Source organism: Cygnus olor, chromosome 6 (assembly GCF_009769625.2).
Source record: "Cygnus olor isolate bCygOlo1 chromosome 6, bCygOlo1.pri.v2, whole genome shotgun sequence".
Lineage (NCBI taxonomy): Eukaryota > Metazoa > Chordata > Aves > Anseriformes > Anatidae > Cygnus > Cygnus olor.
In genome coordinates, this window is record NC_049174.1 from 7020178 (window position 1) to 7036908 (window position 16731).

The 16731-nt window shown below is 40.7% G+C and overlaps 1 protein-coding gene across 1 annotated transcript; it reads right to left on the reverse strand.

The window, feature by feature from the left end:
* Positions 1 to 107: 107 nt before the first annotated feature.
* Positions 108 to 16514, reverse strand: ACADL (acyl-CoA dehydrogenase long chain). The gene is made up of 11 exons (XM_040561071.1): positions 16205 to 16514; positions 14113 to 14274; positions 11668 to 11805; positions 11082 to 11246; positions 10064 to 10130; positions 8821 to 8985; positions 8152 to 8253; positions 6779 to 6892; positions 4607 to 4734; positions 2289 to 2375; positions 108 to 580 (listed from the first exon to the last, which is right to left on the reverse strand). The coding sequence occupies exons 1-11, from the start codon at positions 16276 to 16278 to the stop codon at positions 487 to 489; spliced, it is 1296 nt and encodes a 431-aa protein (XP_040417005.1). The 5' UTR covers positions 16279 to 16514; the 3' UTR covers positions 108 to 486.
* Between the last annotated feature and the right edge of the window lie 217 nt (positions 16515 to 16731).

The window sequence follows — 16731 nt, forward strand, 5'->3', positions numbered from 1 at the left end:
GCGGGGCCAGGCCGCTCGAGGGGCGGGGCCTGCGCCGCTCCGCCCCTCCCGCACGCTCCCGTGGGCGCGGCGGCGCGCTCGGCGCTGGGAGTGAGGGAGGCGGGGTGTGCATAGAAATGCTTTATTTCAATGAGCCCGAGGGGAACGGGGGTAAGGCACGGGGCGGTTGTAAACACGGGGCAGTGCAGCAGAGCCAGGGCGGCGCCAGCAGACGGCTTCCATCGAACGGCGGGCTTCTTGTCCTGAGCAAGGACTGCGGCCAGTCCTCCTCCCCACCACTCCTACCCCAACATACCTCCTTTAAACTCAACTCCTTCACCTCCTGCACCTTCCTGCTGCTACCCCCTCACTTCACTAGGTTTCGCCTCCTTGAAGGAGCTCGGTGTGCTACATAAATCTCTTTTACTTACATTCTGGTGTCTGATTTTATGCCATATATTACTATAAAAGGGGTGGGGGAGGTTCTCAGAGGAGCAAGCATCCGCCCTACTTGTCACTGACAATGTCTCTAGCAATCAGCTCTTTCATTATTTCATTGGTGCCACCGTAGATCGGTTGAACACGGGCGTCCACAAAAGCTCTGAGGGTTGGGAAAAAAAGAAAAAAGATTTTATTTAAATAAAGATTCCTCGAACTGCATATACAATAAAAATAGAAAAGTACCAACTTTTATCTTTGAAGATCCCACTTTTCACAGTAAGCTATTCTTCCCATTTTTAAAAAGATTCACATACATCAAGGTGTTTTAAAGGCTCTACAAAACCAGACTCCTACCGCTTTTTTCCCCCCTCACTTCTTGTTCCCTCTTTCCCTCACATCCCCTGTGCATTAACTCAGCTCTCTCAGCTCTGGCCACCAAAACCCCACTCGGCCCCGCCCACATCCTGTTCGACAACAGCATGCCTGCATAAACTCCGAGAGCCAGGTGCCTCCTTGTTGTGAAAAAACAACTCCCGCAGAGCCAACCTGATAGTTATCATGGTAATTTGCTCTAATGCCCTGGCCTGTCTAATCCTGTCAACAGGACTGCTACCAGCGCTGTCAGTTTTTTCTTTCAGGTGGGCCTTAAACACCTTGGGAGGAAAAGCGCCAATTTTCTTCTCGTCAGCCTGGCTACAGCTTTCCGCTGGTACCAGCTCCAGCTCCATGTGGGCCAGCATTTGAAAAGCTGCATGCAGCCAGAGCATTTCCATCTCTGTGCTGGAACTGGCCCCAGGACATGCATGGCTGGTGACAGCACACAGGGTGACAGTGTGCTTTTCCATCCTAATTCTGCGTCATTATACAGGGAGTGCAGCCCACTCAATCCCTGTAGATCCCTGATCCCTGTAGCTCAGTTGCTGAACTACAGGAATCACCATCCCCATATGGACAGCCGCTGCACACACAGATAAGCAGCACTTCAAAGACACCCTGAGCGGGGCTTGCTGACCTCCCTATTTAATGAGATAGCATGCAGGACACAAAAAAAAAAAAGTGTCTGAGCATTAAAAACACACGTTAAACAGTTATTTTAAAGTAACTTTTCATACTCTAAGTATATTTAGAATAACGAATCTAAACCTGCTCACTTTAAAAAAAATGAACTCTAGGTATCTGCTTATAACAACTGGGGTTAACCTTTCTACTTTTCTTTCAACTTCAATTTAACCCTTCTAACTTTTTTTTTTTTAAACAGAAGCTCTACATACATTATTGTGGCAATGGAATATACAGAAAAAAAAAACCAAAAGTCTTCCTAGATAATATAAGGAAATAGTAAAAACTCTGTAACTGTTCCAAAATACATAAAGCAAGCAAGAAATTGGGAATGACAAATCTCCCTCTACATGTAAATCCCTCAGCTTTATCATTTAAAAAGGTACGAAAAGCTGAACATAACCACTCATGCTCTTGATTAGGCAACTTGTTATTTTTACAGTATTAGGAAGCTTTAGGCTGACCAACATTTTCTTTCTTTCATGCATATATATTTAATTCCAGATAAATTATGTACACTAGCTCATTTTCTTTTTTTAAATACCTTTTTTCCCCCCTATTACTCCTACAAGGAGAACTTCTGTTTTGTGAAAAACAGGCAATTGCTCAACAGGTTATGAATTATTTGGAGGATCAAAACAAAGCTTTCCTGTAGACACCTGTACAGAGGATTGCCTTTCAATAAACATGATGAGAAAAGGAACAGTAAATCAGTACTAACACAAAACAACTGACAAGTAGATGTAAAAGTGCCTCATTTTACTTTGCTAGTAATCCTTCATCATTCAAGTCTGAAATCTTACGCTTACTTTGCAATTGGATACTCCCACATGTACCCCCAGCCTCCGTGCAGTTGCACACACTGAGTAGCTACGCTGTTCTGGAGATCAGACGACCTTAAATGATGAAAAAGAAATTGGTTGTTATAAGGATGTATGCTGGGACACATTACCAGAGACACAGATAAGTTACCAAGACAAAAATATAGCCAACCTTTTTATTTCATATAACTGATCTACAGCGTTGGCCATTAAAATACTTTAGATTGTGAGGGCTATTTTCTTCCTGCGTGTTGAGAAACGTATACATTGAATTGAAAAGCATTTAAGATCTGCTCCCCTTACAGAAGGGCTTTCAGAGAAGGAAAGCTTTCAAGACAAACAAACCTGTTTACCTTTCTCACAGGCCAAGAGACTTCTTTTGTAAAGCATGTTGGTATATTCTCTGTTCTTATCAAATCCTTCAGTTGAATCATAAAATTTAAGAACACTGCAGGCTTTCTGCCCCCCCCCCCCCCCACCATGATGCTCTTTAAATATAACCACTATTAGGGAATACTTTATTTTCCCCAAAAAAACTTATAGATTTAAATTCTTAGGAATACTTTAATTCTTAAACAGGATTGCTCACTGCAAAATATTCAATAATTTTATGATCTAAAATAATTTTCTTAAAAGCATTCAGTTTTGTAAACCTTCCCTCTAGAATGTGAGGGATAACATGCCCTTTGAAGTTGATGTCCTGCATCTCTCAGCTTCTGGCAAGCTGCATACTTCATGTTATTTCAAACAATCAATGAAAATCAGACATAAGAACCCCTAGGATTTTAACTGCACTAGAAGTTCAAGCTAAAGTTAAATGACCTGGGAAAAAACAAACAAATAAAAAAAGCAAAACAGTTTCAGAGTGATAACAGAAGTAAAGACAATGACCATTGGAGTCAATTGGTTTTCATGGAAGAATGTAAGAGGAGTCCTTTCTCCAAACCAACCCTCCAGCTAGGTTCTTACAGTTTATTATACCAATTTTAAATCTGCAACAGTGAGTTACTGCCAACTGCCTTCTTTAAATATATCTCCAAATTTAGCTATATAGTACAACTGGTCACCACAAAGTCTACAGACCTTTCACCAGGTATCAGGAGAGAGACACAAGCTACACTTCAAAATTCACCCAACCTCTAAATCAAGTCATTGACTGGGCAAAAGTTAATACGCAAAATTAATGGGAGATAGTCTCCTGAAATATTAGGGAATTAAGCAATTCTACTTTCAAACAGTTTCTAGACCATCTAAGAGTGCTATGGAAAGGAGACACAGGAACTCTATTAGGGAATGGGGAAACCCTTGACAAACTGTGGCACTAACACGTGAGTGGATAGAGGAGTTTCAAATTCCTTGCTTTGGAAAAATCTGTTGAGGAAGTAAGTCTGCATCTGAGCTGGCACTAGCTGTTTCCTCCTCCTCAGAACTGAACACATCTGCTTACATACCCGTTATTTCTAGGTAAACAGTGCTAGGAATAGCATTCAAACAAAATCCTTACTTTCGTAGTAGGTGTTCTCACTGGATTCCATCAGCATTTTCTGCTTATTAACTCTACACTTACTTTTGAAGGTCTAGAACCTTTAAATCTCTATTTTCTATAACCTTATTTGTTAATGCCTGGCATGCTTTTTTCCTCCTATCTTTTTTATCAAGATAAAGCTATTACAAATTCATGTGCCTTATCTTAGATGCTTGTACTCATCCAGATTTCTCTGGTTAAGCCTAAGTTAACAGATAACACCATCAAATACAGGGAGAGGGAGGAGAAGTTCTGGCTAATAAAAGAAAGAACTGTTTAGTCTCAATCGCAGCAATGGCTGTAGCCAACTATTTCTTCCCAAAACCAAACAGCTTCGAAAAGTAGCTGGGCCAAACAACTATTGCTAAGTAATGCTAACTGAAAAGTATTCTATATCATATGAGCTTCAAATTAACTTGTGGTTAAGAAAAAAGAAAAAACAAATGATTTGTTATAGAAAAATGTAACAATTTGAATACCAATGAAATGCTCACTTTTAATTGAGGCTGAGTCCTAGTCTTAGTATTAACGGAAGCCTGTTTTAAAAGCATGCTATTACTTTGAAATTGATTTGTTTTAGCAGCCCTGGTTTTCAACATAACTGACTGTTTTTGACTACTTAATTTAAGTTAAAGCTAATGGCCTCTACTAGAAACTGACAATGTTATTAATCAGACAGTAATTTTATCTTTTGTTCAAATTTGAGCAGTTCAGCATTTTTATTATTAGACTCCCGTTAAGATTATACAAATAACATTTCCAAATTACTTTAACCACATACCAATACTTAGCCATAGAAGCTGTGGAGGAGTCCAGGCGTTTATCTGCATGCAGCTGCAAACAGTTGTCCAAAAAGGCTCGTCCCACACAAATCTGCGTTTTCATTTCCGCCAACTTGTGCTGTACAGTCTTATTTTGGTAGTGGACGGACAAGGCAGAGGAAAGAAAGAGCAGCAGTAGTACTGTTTTTAAGTTACATTTGAAGTAGAAAGGGAAGCATTTTCTAGAAGCATTTCTATTAGATATCACTGTTTCAAAACAGTTTGGGCTCTTTATATCTACATGTAGCTTGTTTTCAATACAATTACATCTTTACCAATCTTATTAGAGACAATTACTGCCCTTTAATCCTCTAGACCAACTCAAAACGTGGCATTATGGGGAAAACCCCCCAAAAGCCTGAAAACAAGTTCCTAGACAGCACAGAGTTAAGAGGTAGTGGGAGCTCTGTTACTCTCTGCTCCCTCTTGTGGGAGAGTGTACTTTCACTCTAGCTGTAACATTTATTTCATCATACATAGGATGCACTTCCTGAGCATTCAGTTTTTCGGAGTTTAAGCGATGCCAAGAAATATGCAAAAACAAAGGAATTTTTAGACCAACTATTAGAAAGCTTTCTGACACTGAGTTCTGCCACATTGGAAAAGACTTTCTAGATGGAAAAGGTAAAATCCATTGCTAAGGATATCTAAAATCCAATAAGGCAAGTATGTCACCGTCTTGGAGCAATTCTGGTAGGAATTGGATCAAAGCACCAAACAGGAACAGAAGTTTTGCCCAATCTCACAGTTTTAAACTTTTATAGAAAAAGCCTTCTTGCTTCCCCAGACAATTAACATAACCGGTTTTTAATACCATACTATAGCAGAACTCAAAGAATTAGGCAAGTCAAAGCTCTAATTAGAAAGGATTTTTGATTCCATGCACATTTAAGTGCAAAAAGGAAACTGAAAAAGTATGCAAGAATGAATTATTTTTTTTTTGACTCAAATTTGGCCTCCTGGTGATTGGCAACGGTTTACCGTAGAAAACATTATTTTGGAGGTCTCTGCACAGTGAACTACTACAATCAGAAAGCATTCTACACCTACATAAACTTTAAAATACATTTGTGTTAAAACTGCTCCTAGCACATACTAAATTCCAGTATTTCTGAATACTAAGTTCAAAAAGAAAAGAAGATCATAATTTCCTGAAAGATACATACCTCGTATTCCAGCTTCTGAAGAGCTCAGTTCTGCTGCTATTCACAATTAAATATTTGATTTTGACAAAGGAAGTCAAGACAAAAATAAAAATACTCCAGCTCCAATTATCTCTAAGCATATCAAAAGAAGCTAACATCCTCCAATGCATAGGAGTCACTCCTATCCTACAGATGAAGCATACAGGAACTTGGTCTGTTTCAGCCCTAAAAGATGATGAAGTTTTCAGGAAAATTACAACATCAAACGTTGCTTTCCATGTTATTGGGTTTTATGACAGCAGCTAAATAGCACAAGCATGCCTCAAAATATAACTTAATTAGCACTGTCAAAAGTGAGCTATACTCCAGCAATAAATCCAACAGTTTTACAATGCTATCACTTGAATATCCAGCTACCTGGTAGTTGAGGAATCTTGTTACTACACCCATAAAGCTGAATACAAACACCTTTGCAGGCATTCAGGCAGCAAGGTCACTGCTTGGGGACCCTGAGCATCACTCTCACAAAGATCATGTTGCTGCAATGCATTATGTGCAGAGTTTTGCAGTACCTGCACATGCACCAAGCTCTTCTGCAGTCTGTAGGATTCCAGGCACATACAGGAATCCAAGCAGGTGTAATATACCCAGTGATTAGGACCTCTGATGGTAAAATGCAAGCCTAAGAGCAATAAAATGTTTTTACTTCATCACCAGCAAAAAGCCAGTATAGTTTCTACAGCATATTTCACTTCCAAAAGCGGTACTGCTGTAGTGTACCTTATTGACTTAAAATACACGCGTTGCCTTTTAGTGGTTTTTAAAAACGTTGGGCATAAAGGAAACAGCCACAGCCCAAGAGTGAAGTCTCTGCAAGCAATCCTTTGGTAACAGTCTGGTGATTTTCACTTGCTCAACATTACAGGTACAAATGTATACAAATTCCATTGTGCATCTGGCTTTACAAGTCTTACAATTTAAACTCACCTGCAAGTGTGCAATCGTCTTCCCAAAGGCTTTTCTTTGCTTCACGTAATTCCTTGTTTCTTCAAACATGAACTCACAACCAGCAAGAGCCATATCAGCAATTAACAGTCTCTCCTTTAGAAACACAAATTACAGAATCCAGCGGAATTAGTCCTACATTTCTGTGCATCAGACACACACACGTAAATGCACAACTGGGAAACAGATGTTCAGTGATGTTCATTGAGAAAGGGGGGCAGAAGTCACACTAGGGATCAAACCAGACACTACGTTACTGAAATTAATGAGCGGGACAAATGTCTTGATGCTTGAAGTTCGCTTTAAGGCTTGTTGGTCATTTTTCTGATAGAACATCACCCCAGAAAAATAGCTACATGTCAATCATAGGATTCCTACTGACTGAAAGCTTCACATCAATTTCTGCTTAATTATTAGTTTTCACGGCTCAGTTTAAAAAAAAAAAAAAACACAAAACAAACAACACACAGTGTTTAACTATTTCAATAGGACAACCCTTGAAAAAACAAAACCTACAAGAACACTGCCTGTTTTTCCTTCCTCTCATAAATTATTGAAAAACAAAGTACAGAACGATTGCTTCTTGCACAGGTGAAGTCATCTTATGCATTCCATTGAACCTGTCTATGAGTGCATCTATTTTTTTAAAGCAGTACATTTCCTTTAATCAGGTTTCATATTTACTCACAGTATAAAATTAAATAAACACGACCTTTACCAGATGAGGCAAACAGTCAGTTTTGACAAAGCACAGTTGTGTTTTGAAAAAAAATCACATTGCCTCTTTGTCCTCCCAAATCATTCCAAAGCTTCAGTAAGTCAAACTGTTATTTTCACTAGCAAGACATTTTGGTAACAACTTCTTTACTTTGCTATATGGATAAAGAAAAAAAATCTTATATCTTTAATATGCTTCTACAATTAGAAAAGCTAGAACAGCAACGCTTGGTCTTTCGTTAGAGAATGCCAAATGCATGAGAGCTCCAAGGTGTATGTAGTCTACTGAGCAAAATGGTTCCATACTAGAAGTGCACAAGGAAACTGACACGTTCTTTAATATAATACCCTACGTTCAGGTTCTTCAATAACTGGGATTCAGAGCTCTGGCTTTGAGCTGGTGGGATGTCAACACTGTTACTAACGCCCAAAGAACTGAGCATTTTAGCACTAGAAACTGCATAACTTAGGTAGAAAGCAGTAGTATCAACAGGACACTGCTTACAGACATCCCAATTCTGAGACAGACGTGGCTCTCCAAGATTGATCATCTCCAAGATCAAAGCAGATTCTTGCAATGACAAAAGTTGGGTCTCTGTATTCTTCCTAAAGACAACAAACACTTTCATTCCTCTTACCTGAGGGAGCTCTGCCATCAAATAATAGAAGCCTTTGTTTTCTTTTCCAAGCAAGGCACTTGCTGGCAACCGCACATCTTCGAAAAACAGCTCTGCTGTGTCCTAAGAGGATTTTAAGTGCAAGGGTTTTTAGTCTGACATTCTCATCTCTTCATTTCACTTTTCTTTGTGTCCCGTTTTTTCATGCTATTGCATTAAGTCATAGAAAAAATTAGGTTGGAAGGGTCCTCCTGAGGTCACCCATATCCTACTCGAAGCAGCTTCAGCAACACAGACAGCTGAGGGCCTTGTACAGTTCCACTTCCTGACGTGCCAAAGTAGAAATCTCCTCAGCGTAACCTGTGTGCCTTGCTACCCTTTCACTGTTCTCCTCCATCTCTACAGACACCGTTTACGCAAAGCTAAAGACAGCAACATGATCCCATCCCTTCCCAGCTTCTTCAGAGTGAAGAAATCCAGCTTTGTAACCTCTCCTTGCACGTCATGTGCTTCAGACGTCCATATGCAAACTCAGCATACATACTTTGGATGTATATTTTTTGTGCTCTAAAGCCTAAGAGTTAGGATAACACCACAGTTCCATTCTATCTTTATTTAGCTAGTGCCAGGAATTAACCAGTTTTAGAACTCCTCCAAGTCTACTATGGGTTAGAGGTTGTATGAACTTACTTGAGCTTTCAGGCCAATCTTGTTCAGCTTGCGTCCTTTGATGAAACCTTTTGTTCCATTTTCCACCAGAAAAAGGCTGATTCCATGGGCAGGAGATCGGGCTTCTCGGTTTGTAACTGCAACCACAATCACTACATCACTCATCCAACCATTGGTGATGAATACCTGTATAAGGAAAAAAAAACAAACTTGCTTTAGAACAAGGTCTGTCAAAGGGAGGAATTAGTTTGAGAGGCATGGTTTGGATCAGAATTTAAGTTAAAGAACACAAACCTGTTTTGTTTGTCTGTCCCATGATAAAGACAGAAAGTGCTATCAACTGTATACATCAAATTAAAAGAGAGGTTCTCTTTTAAAAAATATGAGTTAGCAAGGTATAAAATACAAAAACTATTGATGGTTGCTACTAACAACTGCTTGCTACAGTTCTGCAGAATTATCCATCCACCTGCCATAATGACTCATCCTAACTCCACCAAAAGAAACACAGTCTTGACTTCAGCTACACAGAACAAGTGAGTATTCTTTTAAACACCTACTGTAAAAAATTGCTTGCATGTATTCTCACCACCTGAAATTCTGCTAAGGCCTTAAGTCTCTGTCAGTACTATGATTCCAACAGGGTTACAAAATAAGGGGACAGAAAGATGAAGCTTTAAAAAAACAAAAACAACCCTACCACACATCTGTTGAACCCACACTTCTATTTCAACACTTTACTTCTGCCCTCTTGCTTTCTTATTATGGGAACAAAAGATGAGGTTAACGCTGCCAGCTTTGTAACAGCTTGACAGCATATACTTGGAATCTAATGCAGTGGTTTTGTCTTTCTAATATGAGCAGCAGGTTCCTGAATAAAGATTCCACAGCTTGCATTTTAACAAGCCACTCAGACCACAGAAGATTTCACATTGGTAGCACATATATTTTGTTGTTCAACCTCAGCACTGAGAAATAACCCTTGTTCTGCTTATACTATGCAGGACTTCTTCCAGTTCAAGGAAAAAGAAAAACTTTACATATGATTATTTAAAAGCTACAAAGCTACCTGCTCAAACCCTTCCATAAATTGGTCCATAAATTGCCAATAGCAAAAGTATAGTAAGTCTTACAAAAAAAAAAAAAGGCAACTGGAAAAAAAAAGTGGAAGGACTAGGAGGAAACACTGATTCCAGTGTACATCCCTCACTGAGTGCATTCAGCTACCAAAGGCTTCAAGTGGCATACATGTCTGCTCACTTACCTTACTCCCGTTAAGAATCCAGTCACTTCCATCTTTTTTTGCATATGTTCGTACTCCTTGCAAATCACTAGAATGAAATTCAAAACGTCCTTCAAGAAACTGTTCCAGAAGTTGCAATTTGTATCTTAAATTCTATCCAATATAAAGTAGACCTCACACCATCCCTACACACAGTCAGTGAAAATGCACAGGATAACGGAACATGGTGAAATGGTTTGGAGTGTAACAAACCAAAAGCCTACTGCAGAAAGGGATGTAAATCTACGCCATTGTACAAGAGCATGAGGTCCTATTTTAATGTACTGGCTTTTGGGAGGTGGTAATAATCAAGAACTGACACCGATGTATCAGTAATGGGTCAGCCTCCCCTTATGCTGATATGCTTCAGAAGACAAATGCCAGACAAAAGGACATCTTCCAAGCAGGCTCAGTCCTAACGAGGAGGATCTGCAAAAAGCCATTGGCAATGTCTACCAGCTGGAGAAGTGTGACACCAAAAGGTTTTGCTCTTCACCTGTTCCTCTGTTTTGGAAACTGGCCAGATCAGCTGTGTCTACCCAAAACATGTGCTGTCTGTCCTTCAATAATGACAGTAAAGGAGGGACACTTCTGTTTTGAAAGGATTCAGAGGGGAAAAAAACAATACAACGCTCTGTTTCACAACAAATCTAATACCAAAGAAGTCAAACCTTCTTTGCTGATGTATGTAATTTTCTCCTTATTACATTTCATATTAAAATTATATTCACATGACAAGCAGATTATTAACTATAAATTCATATTATAAAAGCAAATGCGAAGCATATTTGCCAATGGCAATACAATAAGGAAATGCCTTCTCAGCAAGAATATTGAAATGACAAAGCTGTAATCTGTAAGTCTGAAGTCCTACCTATACTGGGTTATTGTGTAGTTACTAAGATGACCATATAACCAGGATACTCGTGAATTTTTTTCCACTGAGAAATCAGTAGACTGCACATAACATTATGACCATCTGTCTTTGTTTTTAGCTTACCTGCCAGCCCCAGGTTCTGTCATGGCAATGGCACCAATACACTTGCCTGCAGCCATTTCAGGGATAAAGCGTTTAATCTGTTCTTCAGAGCCATAGTTTGCAATGTAAGGCATGACTATATCTGAATGAAGGCTGAAGCCTGGGCCAGTACAGTTAACATACATCCTTGGAAAGTGGGGAAAAAAACAAAACAGTTCAGGCAGAAATTTAACCAGTGAACTTGACAACTTTACAACACAGCCCCAACACTGAAAAAAAGCTCGACCCCACAGAAGTCTCAGGCATGACCTGAACATGTGGCATTTGTACTGTTATTTACAGAATGTATGTTCACAGCCAAATCGTTGTATAACCTAGAAGACTAATGAAAGTGCTTCCCTCGGCCACAAAGTCCTAGCAGTAGAGCACAATGACATTGATTACTTAAACAATCATCTGGAATACTTGAAGCAGGAGGGACTTATATAGGTCTAAAGTATCCTTCTCATGAGAAACACTATTTTCTGTAACCGTAGAGGAAATCTTATGACAAAAACAGTTTATTGGTAATATGAATGAAACTGTTCCTGAAGTGTCTAGTACTTACTGCTCCTCCCAGACCACGGCAGAAGAGAGAATATCCGCTCCAATGCCTCCATGCTTTTCAGCAATAGCAACACCCAGCAAGCCCTGCTGTCCAGCTTTTTCCCAGAGCTCCCTGCTCACCTGGCCATCCTTCTCCCATCTGCAAACAGCACAACAACAGAGTCATCCATTAAATTCCCCCTGTACTCTCTCTCATTTGTCATGGCTGCCACTTCACACTAGAGCACCTGCAGGCAGGTTTCACTGCTCAGGAGAGAGACTTTCAGTCTCAGCAATACACAAGTGGGGTGCAGAGACAACTACATTTCCCAGCTAAGAAGTGGTGGCTTAATAACAGGTTTTCCATTCTCCAAGCCCACAAACACCACTGGCATTCCACAGACACCAACTATATAACACGTTTGAATTCCTGTTTCCAATATATAACCTGACATCTCTTTAAGCCTTGTTATGAAAGGCTGTGCTGCCTATTGGTCTGAGCACTAGACCAGGATTTAGGAGATTTAGCCACAACCATCTGGATAATTCCAAGCAGGTCTTTGTCTTCCAGACACACTATTTTTCCCACATACAAAACACATATAAACTCATCAGCTTGTGAAAGATTTCAAATCCATCAATGAGAACTGCTTTTTAAGAAAGAACTGTCAACACATTAGCAACCTTTGTATATACGTTAAAAAAAAAAAAAACAGTCTGTGTACTTTGCACTGTACTTTGGTAAATTAACGCTGTACGGTGGTTTCAAGTCCACAAATAGACAGTTAAGGCTCATCTGCTGACAGTCTGCACATTTAAAACTACAGGAATCACTTGTTCTCAGAAAAATATTACCTTTTAACCGAGTTTGCCAACGTATTAGGAAGCTGGATGGCTATTAATGGCACAGAACAGCTTTTTTTTTTTAAACCACATTTTTGAAATAATATGGTAGATAAATTGGATGAGAGAGACTCCTCCAACACACTTATGTGTTTTAGAGCTATACCACAGCACTTTATCCACAGTTAATAATGTATCTTATCCTATATACTTAAGCTTATTCCCAGAGCTTTTGCTCCTGCACTGAAAACCTTAAATCCCTCTAATGACCATACTTGCTTTTTTTGTCCCCCCATTTTCAGGGCTATTCCTGTCTCTACGTCACCCATCACTAAAACTTTTCCTTCTCACAACCATCCACGTTCATTGATGCCATGCCAGTCTCTTCATGTTGGCTCAGCCAATTGATATTCTGTGCCTGAAGCCTACTTGTTTACTTCAAAGGTGTGAGAATAAAATGTTTCAGAGGTCGCTGAAGTGATGCAAGAACAGAAGTCTGACTTGTTCCAATCTACCTAGTAAATAGTTGTGTCAGCAAGCTAGTGAATAGATCATAATTAACCTCAAGCAGATCTAGTATCTGGTGCAGCTTTGTAAACAGAAGTCATGCTAACAAAAGATGAAGGAAACTATCTGTTTTTGTGCACAGAATATGATTATATAGTGGAAAATCCACTTTTCCATGACTTTGAGGTCCTGGTTAGAGGGTAAAAAACCAAAAACCTGGCAACAATCCTGATATAAGCAGTTTCCTTTGCCTCCTGCTGTTCATTTCTGCCCCAGAGCCACAACACCTCACCCACTCAGTTGTGCCATCTCGATTGTTTGTAGATACACTCTGAACTGCATCAGGAAATTTGTCCTGCAGCATGACTGAAGAATAAGCCCTTCGTTATCCCCCCCACTGCTTCTACAGGCATGTTTTTTCAAGTAAAGTGAAATTGCTCAAGACAGTACTGCAGCTTAATGCTTCAAAAAAACGTGTTCTCAGTTCATTCCCTTCAAAAAAAATGTTCTCAGTTCCTTCCCACCTCACCTCCCCCAGCTATAATATTATACAACTAAAATAAGGGGAAAAAAACTCCAGCTCCACTTCAGTGGAAGAACGACACCTCTACTGTGTAGAAGAGAGCACGCACACTTCCACAGAAGCAAAAAACATGCGAATTTAAACCACAATATTTTGTGCAATTTTCTGGGTAATGCATACTCCAGCTTACCATCCTGCATGGACTGTATCTGCAATATCCGTTGCACTAATCTAGACACAATGTTAATGCTTTTTGGATGACAACATGGTAACTGTCTCCTTAACTTTACCATCAAGACAGCAGTGTCAGAGTTAATAGGGATACTTCGGCTGAAACTCTACAAACTGCATTTGTCTTGCTTAAATGCCTAAAATGATGGTGCCAACTCAGCATTTAGTGAATTTTGATTGTGTGCACCTCATCCACATGTGAGTTTTATAGGCAGATTTGTTTTAATCAAGTCAATTTGAAAATAAAAGGTAAAAGAAAACAAATATCCTGTTTACCTTGTCATATTAAGTAACACCCAAAAAAGCGTATTTGGAATAAAAGCAAATTATTTGGCAAACCAGAATGTTTGAAAGGTATCTTACTCTGCATGAAAAGGCAGCACTTCTTCCTGAAAGAATTTCCTGGCACTCTCCCTGAAGATATCATGATCGGATGTGAAGATCCTCCGAGTTCCTATATCAGTTAAACTTTTAGCCGAAGAGGGTTCTTGGCGCTTTGTGCCATGCTGTTCAGCATGCGCAGGGCTAAAAAAGAAAAGCGAACATCCGTTTGAACACAGGCACCCCTATTTACGTAACCTTTTTACAAGAAAGGAAACATCTGCCTGCTAAACTTAGTTCATATCACAAGTCTAGCCTGCTATTACATCCAAAGGATACTCACAATAAATACCGTACTTTGTTGGGCTTTGAGAGACAGTAAAGCAAGAACATTTTGTCCTTAACACTTCAAATACATTAAAAACAATAATAATACATATATAAGTAAGGGGATAAAATTTCTCATCCTTAGAGATGCTAAAAATCACCACCTCCTCATCCCCCCATGGCACAACCCCCAAAAGCAATTCAGTTCAAATAAACAAACTTTTTTAATGAGCAAAGTTTTTTTGTGGGTTGTGATCCTTCAGTGATATTTAATTCATCCCATACACGGTCCCCAAAGCCCCAAAACTTGAAATCCATAATGGCAAAAACTTAAACTCTCCAAAATAAAAGTACAATATGGATTTGCACACTCTTACTGCTGTATTAGACCCTGCATTATCATAAACTTCTGCAAAGTTTTAACCTTGAAAATAATACTAACATCTCCTAGCTTTTATTATTTTTGCATACATTAAAAAGTTAGCACAGGAAGGTCAATCATCCCAGAACTCGACACTAACATCTGCAAAAATAAGCTTTTTTTTTAAAAAAAGAAAAAAGGAAAACTGAAACAGCGATAGATTTCAGTAGTGGAAACCGCATGAGGAAAGCGTAAATAAAATCAGTAAGTAAGGTTTAAAACTTTTCCAGGAGCTTACAGTGTAAAGGATGACATACCACTTTATGGCTGAATTGAGATTTCGTTTCTCACCTTTGTGCGTTGGGTTCTTTGACTTGCTTTTACTTTATTGCCACAAAACATCAGAAATCATATCCACAGAGCTGAGCTATATTATAATGGAAAAGACATTCTCTGATCCTTGCCCAAACTATGCAGTATTGCAACTTGCTTGCTAATATTTTGTGCTTTCAGATGCAGGCTTCCCACGCTAGGTATACAACAACTTTCCCAAAAGCTGTAGCTTATTTTTAAAGCTACTTATGACAACACCGAGCTACATTTAAGATGGCTCTTTTGTTGTCTCGGGGCGCACAGCCCACTTGGCACGCAGACAAGGGCTCTTCCACCACCTTCCACCACCCCACAGTGGCACAGCTCAAAATTCAGAGGCTGCCCAAGGCCACCAGGGCCCTGCTGCTCCCCCTAAAACCTCTCCTGCAGTGGGATAGCCTGTCTCACAATGGCAAGGACACGTCCTCTCTGTCACCTGCTGTCACCACTGGGACTCCGTGTCCCTGAGCGTGACCAGAAGTGGAGCAAAGGTCAGCCTCGTCCCTGCGAGGGTGCTCCCAAAGCTGCTGGGCCCAGGATGCTCAGGGGGCTCGCCCGGATCCTGGCTGCCCTCCTGCAAGCAGGGTACAGACGTACGCATATAGATAGACACCTATAGATGTGTATACACGCTTATATAGCTAGAGATTTATATTTGTGCCTAAAAGCTTCCTGCCACATGACCACATGCCTATAACCCCTCCAGATACATACAGGCATGTACACCACTCACATGTACGACCATATACATGTACATACATGGGTACATACACTGTGAGTAACCCCACGAGCACTTACACACCCACTCCCACATAGACAGGGGAACACAACACATTTGTGACTAAACATGCACATTGTACATTTGCCTAGACATCTGTGCCCCCACATAACGCCCAACGAACGGACACCCCCCTCCCCTCAGCGCCTCCCTTGATGAGCTCCTTCTTCCCCCTTCCAGCCCCAAACACAGCCGCCCGGATAACCCCCCCACACTCGTCCACGCCGCCACCCCACTCCTCAAAGCCCCCCAGGGACCCCGGCACCGTGCCCACGCCGCGGCCCGACGCCCCCTACCTGGCCTGGGTAGAGAAGGGCCGGGGACCGGCGGCCCGCAAGAGCCCACGCAAGCGGAGCAGCCGCGCCGCCATTTTGCGCCGGGGCGTGGCGGTGGGGCAGCGCCAGGCCCCGGCCGCCGATCGCGACTGCTGGGGCGCCTCCCCGGGAGTTGATTTTATATTTATATGTATAATATATAATCCCTCGGTCTGTTCAGAGGTAGCTTTCAGTCAGGGAGGCGTTGCTCCCCTCCTTGCCCTGTGTTGTAAAGGGAAGGATTTCTGCTCCCTGAAATCTGTCATGAAATACACGCCTGTGTGATCAAGCACGCTTCTGCCTACCTTGATTTATAAATTCCTTCTAATCCATCCGTGTTTACAATAGGATTACGATGAAATATCTGCGTTTTTTAAGTGTAGTTTGGAAATCACATTATGGAAGGAAGCGAGGAAGCAGAAACAATCGTGGCTCAGGCACCCCACAGCAGGGTGAGGAGGGGAGTGGGTACTGGGGTGAAGGGGGGCTGTGTACTCAGGGAGTTATTT

Coding starts and splice junctions, on each gene's coding strand:
- ACADL (XM_040561071.1), bottom strand. CDS start 16,278: ATGGCGGCGCGGCTGCTCCGCTTGCGTGGGCTCTTGCGGGCCGCCGGT. Junction 14,275..16,204: donor CCCTTCTCTACCCAGGCCAG/GTAGGGGGCGTC, acceptor TTTCTTTTTTAG/CCCTGCGCATGCTGAACAGC. Junction 6,893..8,151: donor TGATGGCAGAGCTCCCTCAG/GTAAGAGGAATG, acceptor GTGTTTCTAAAG/GAGAGACTGTTAATTGCTGA.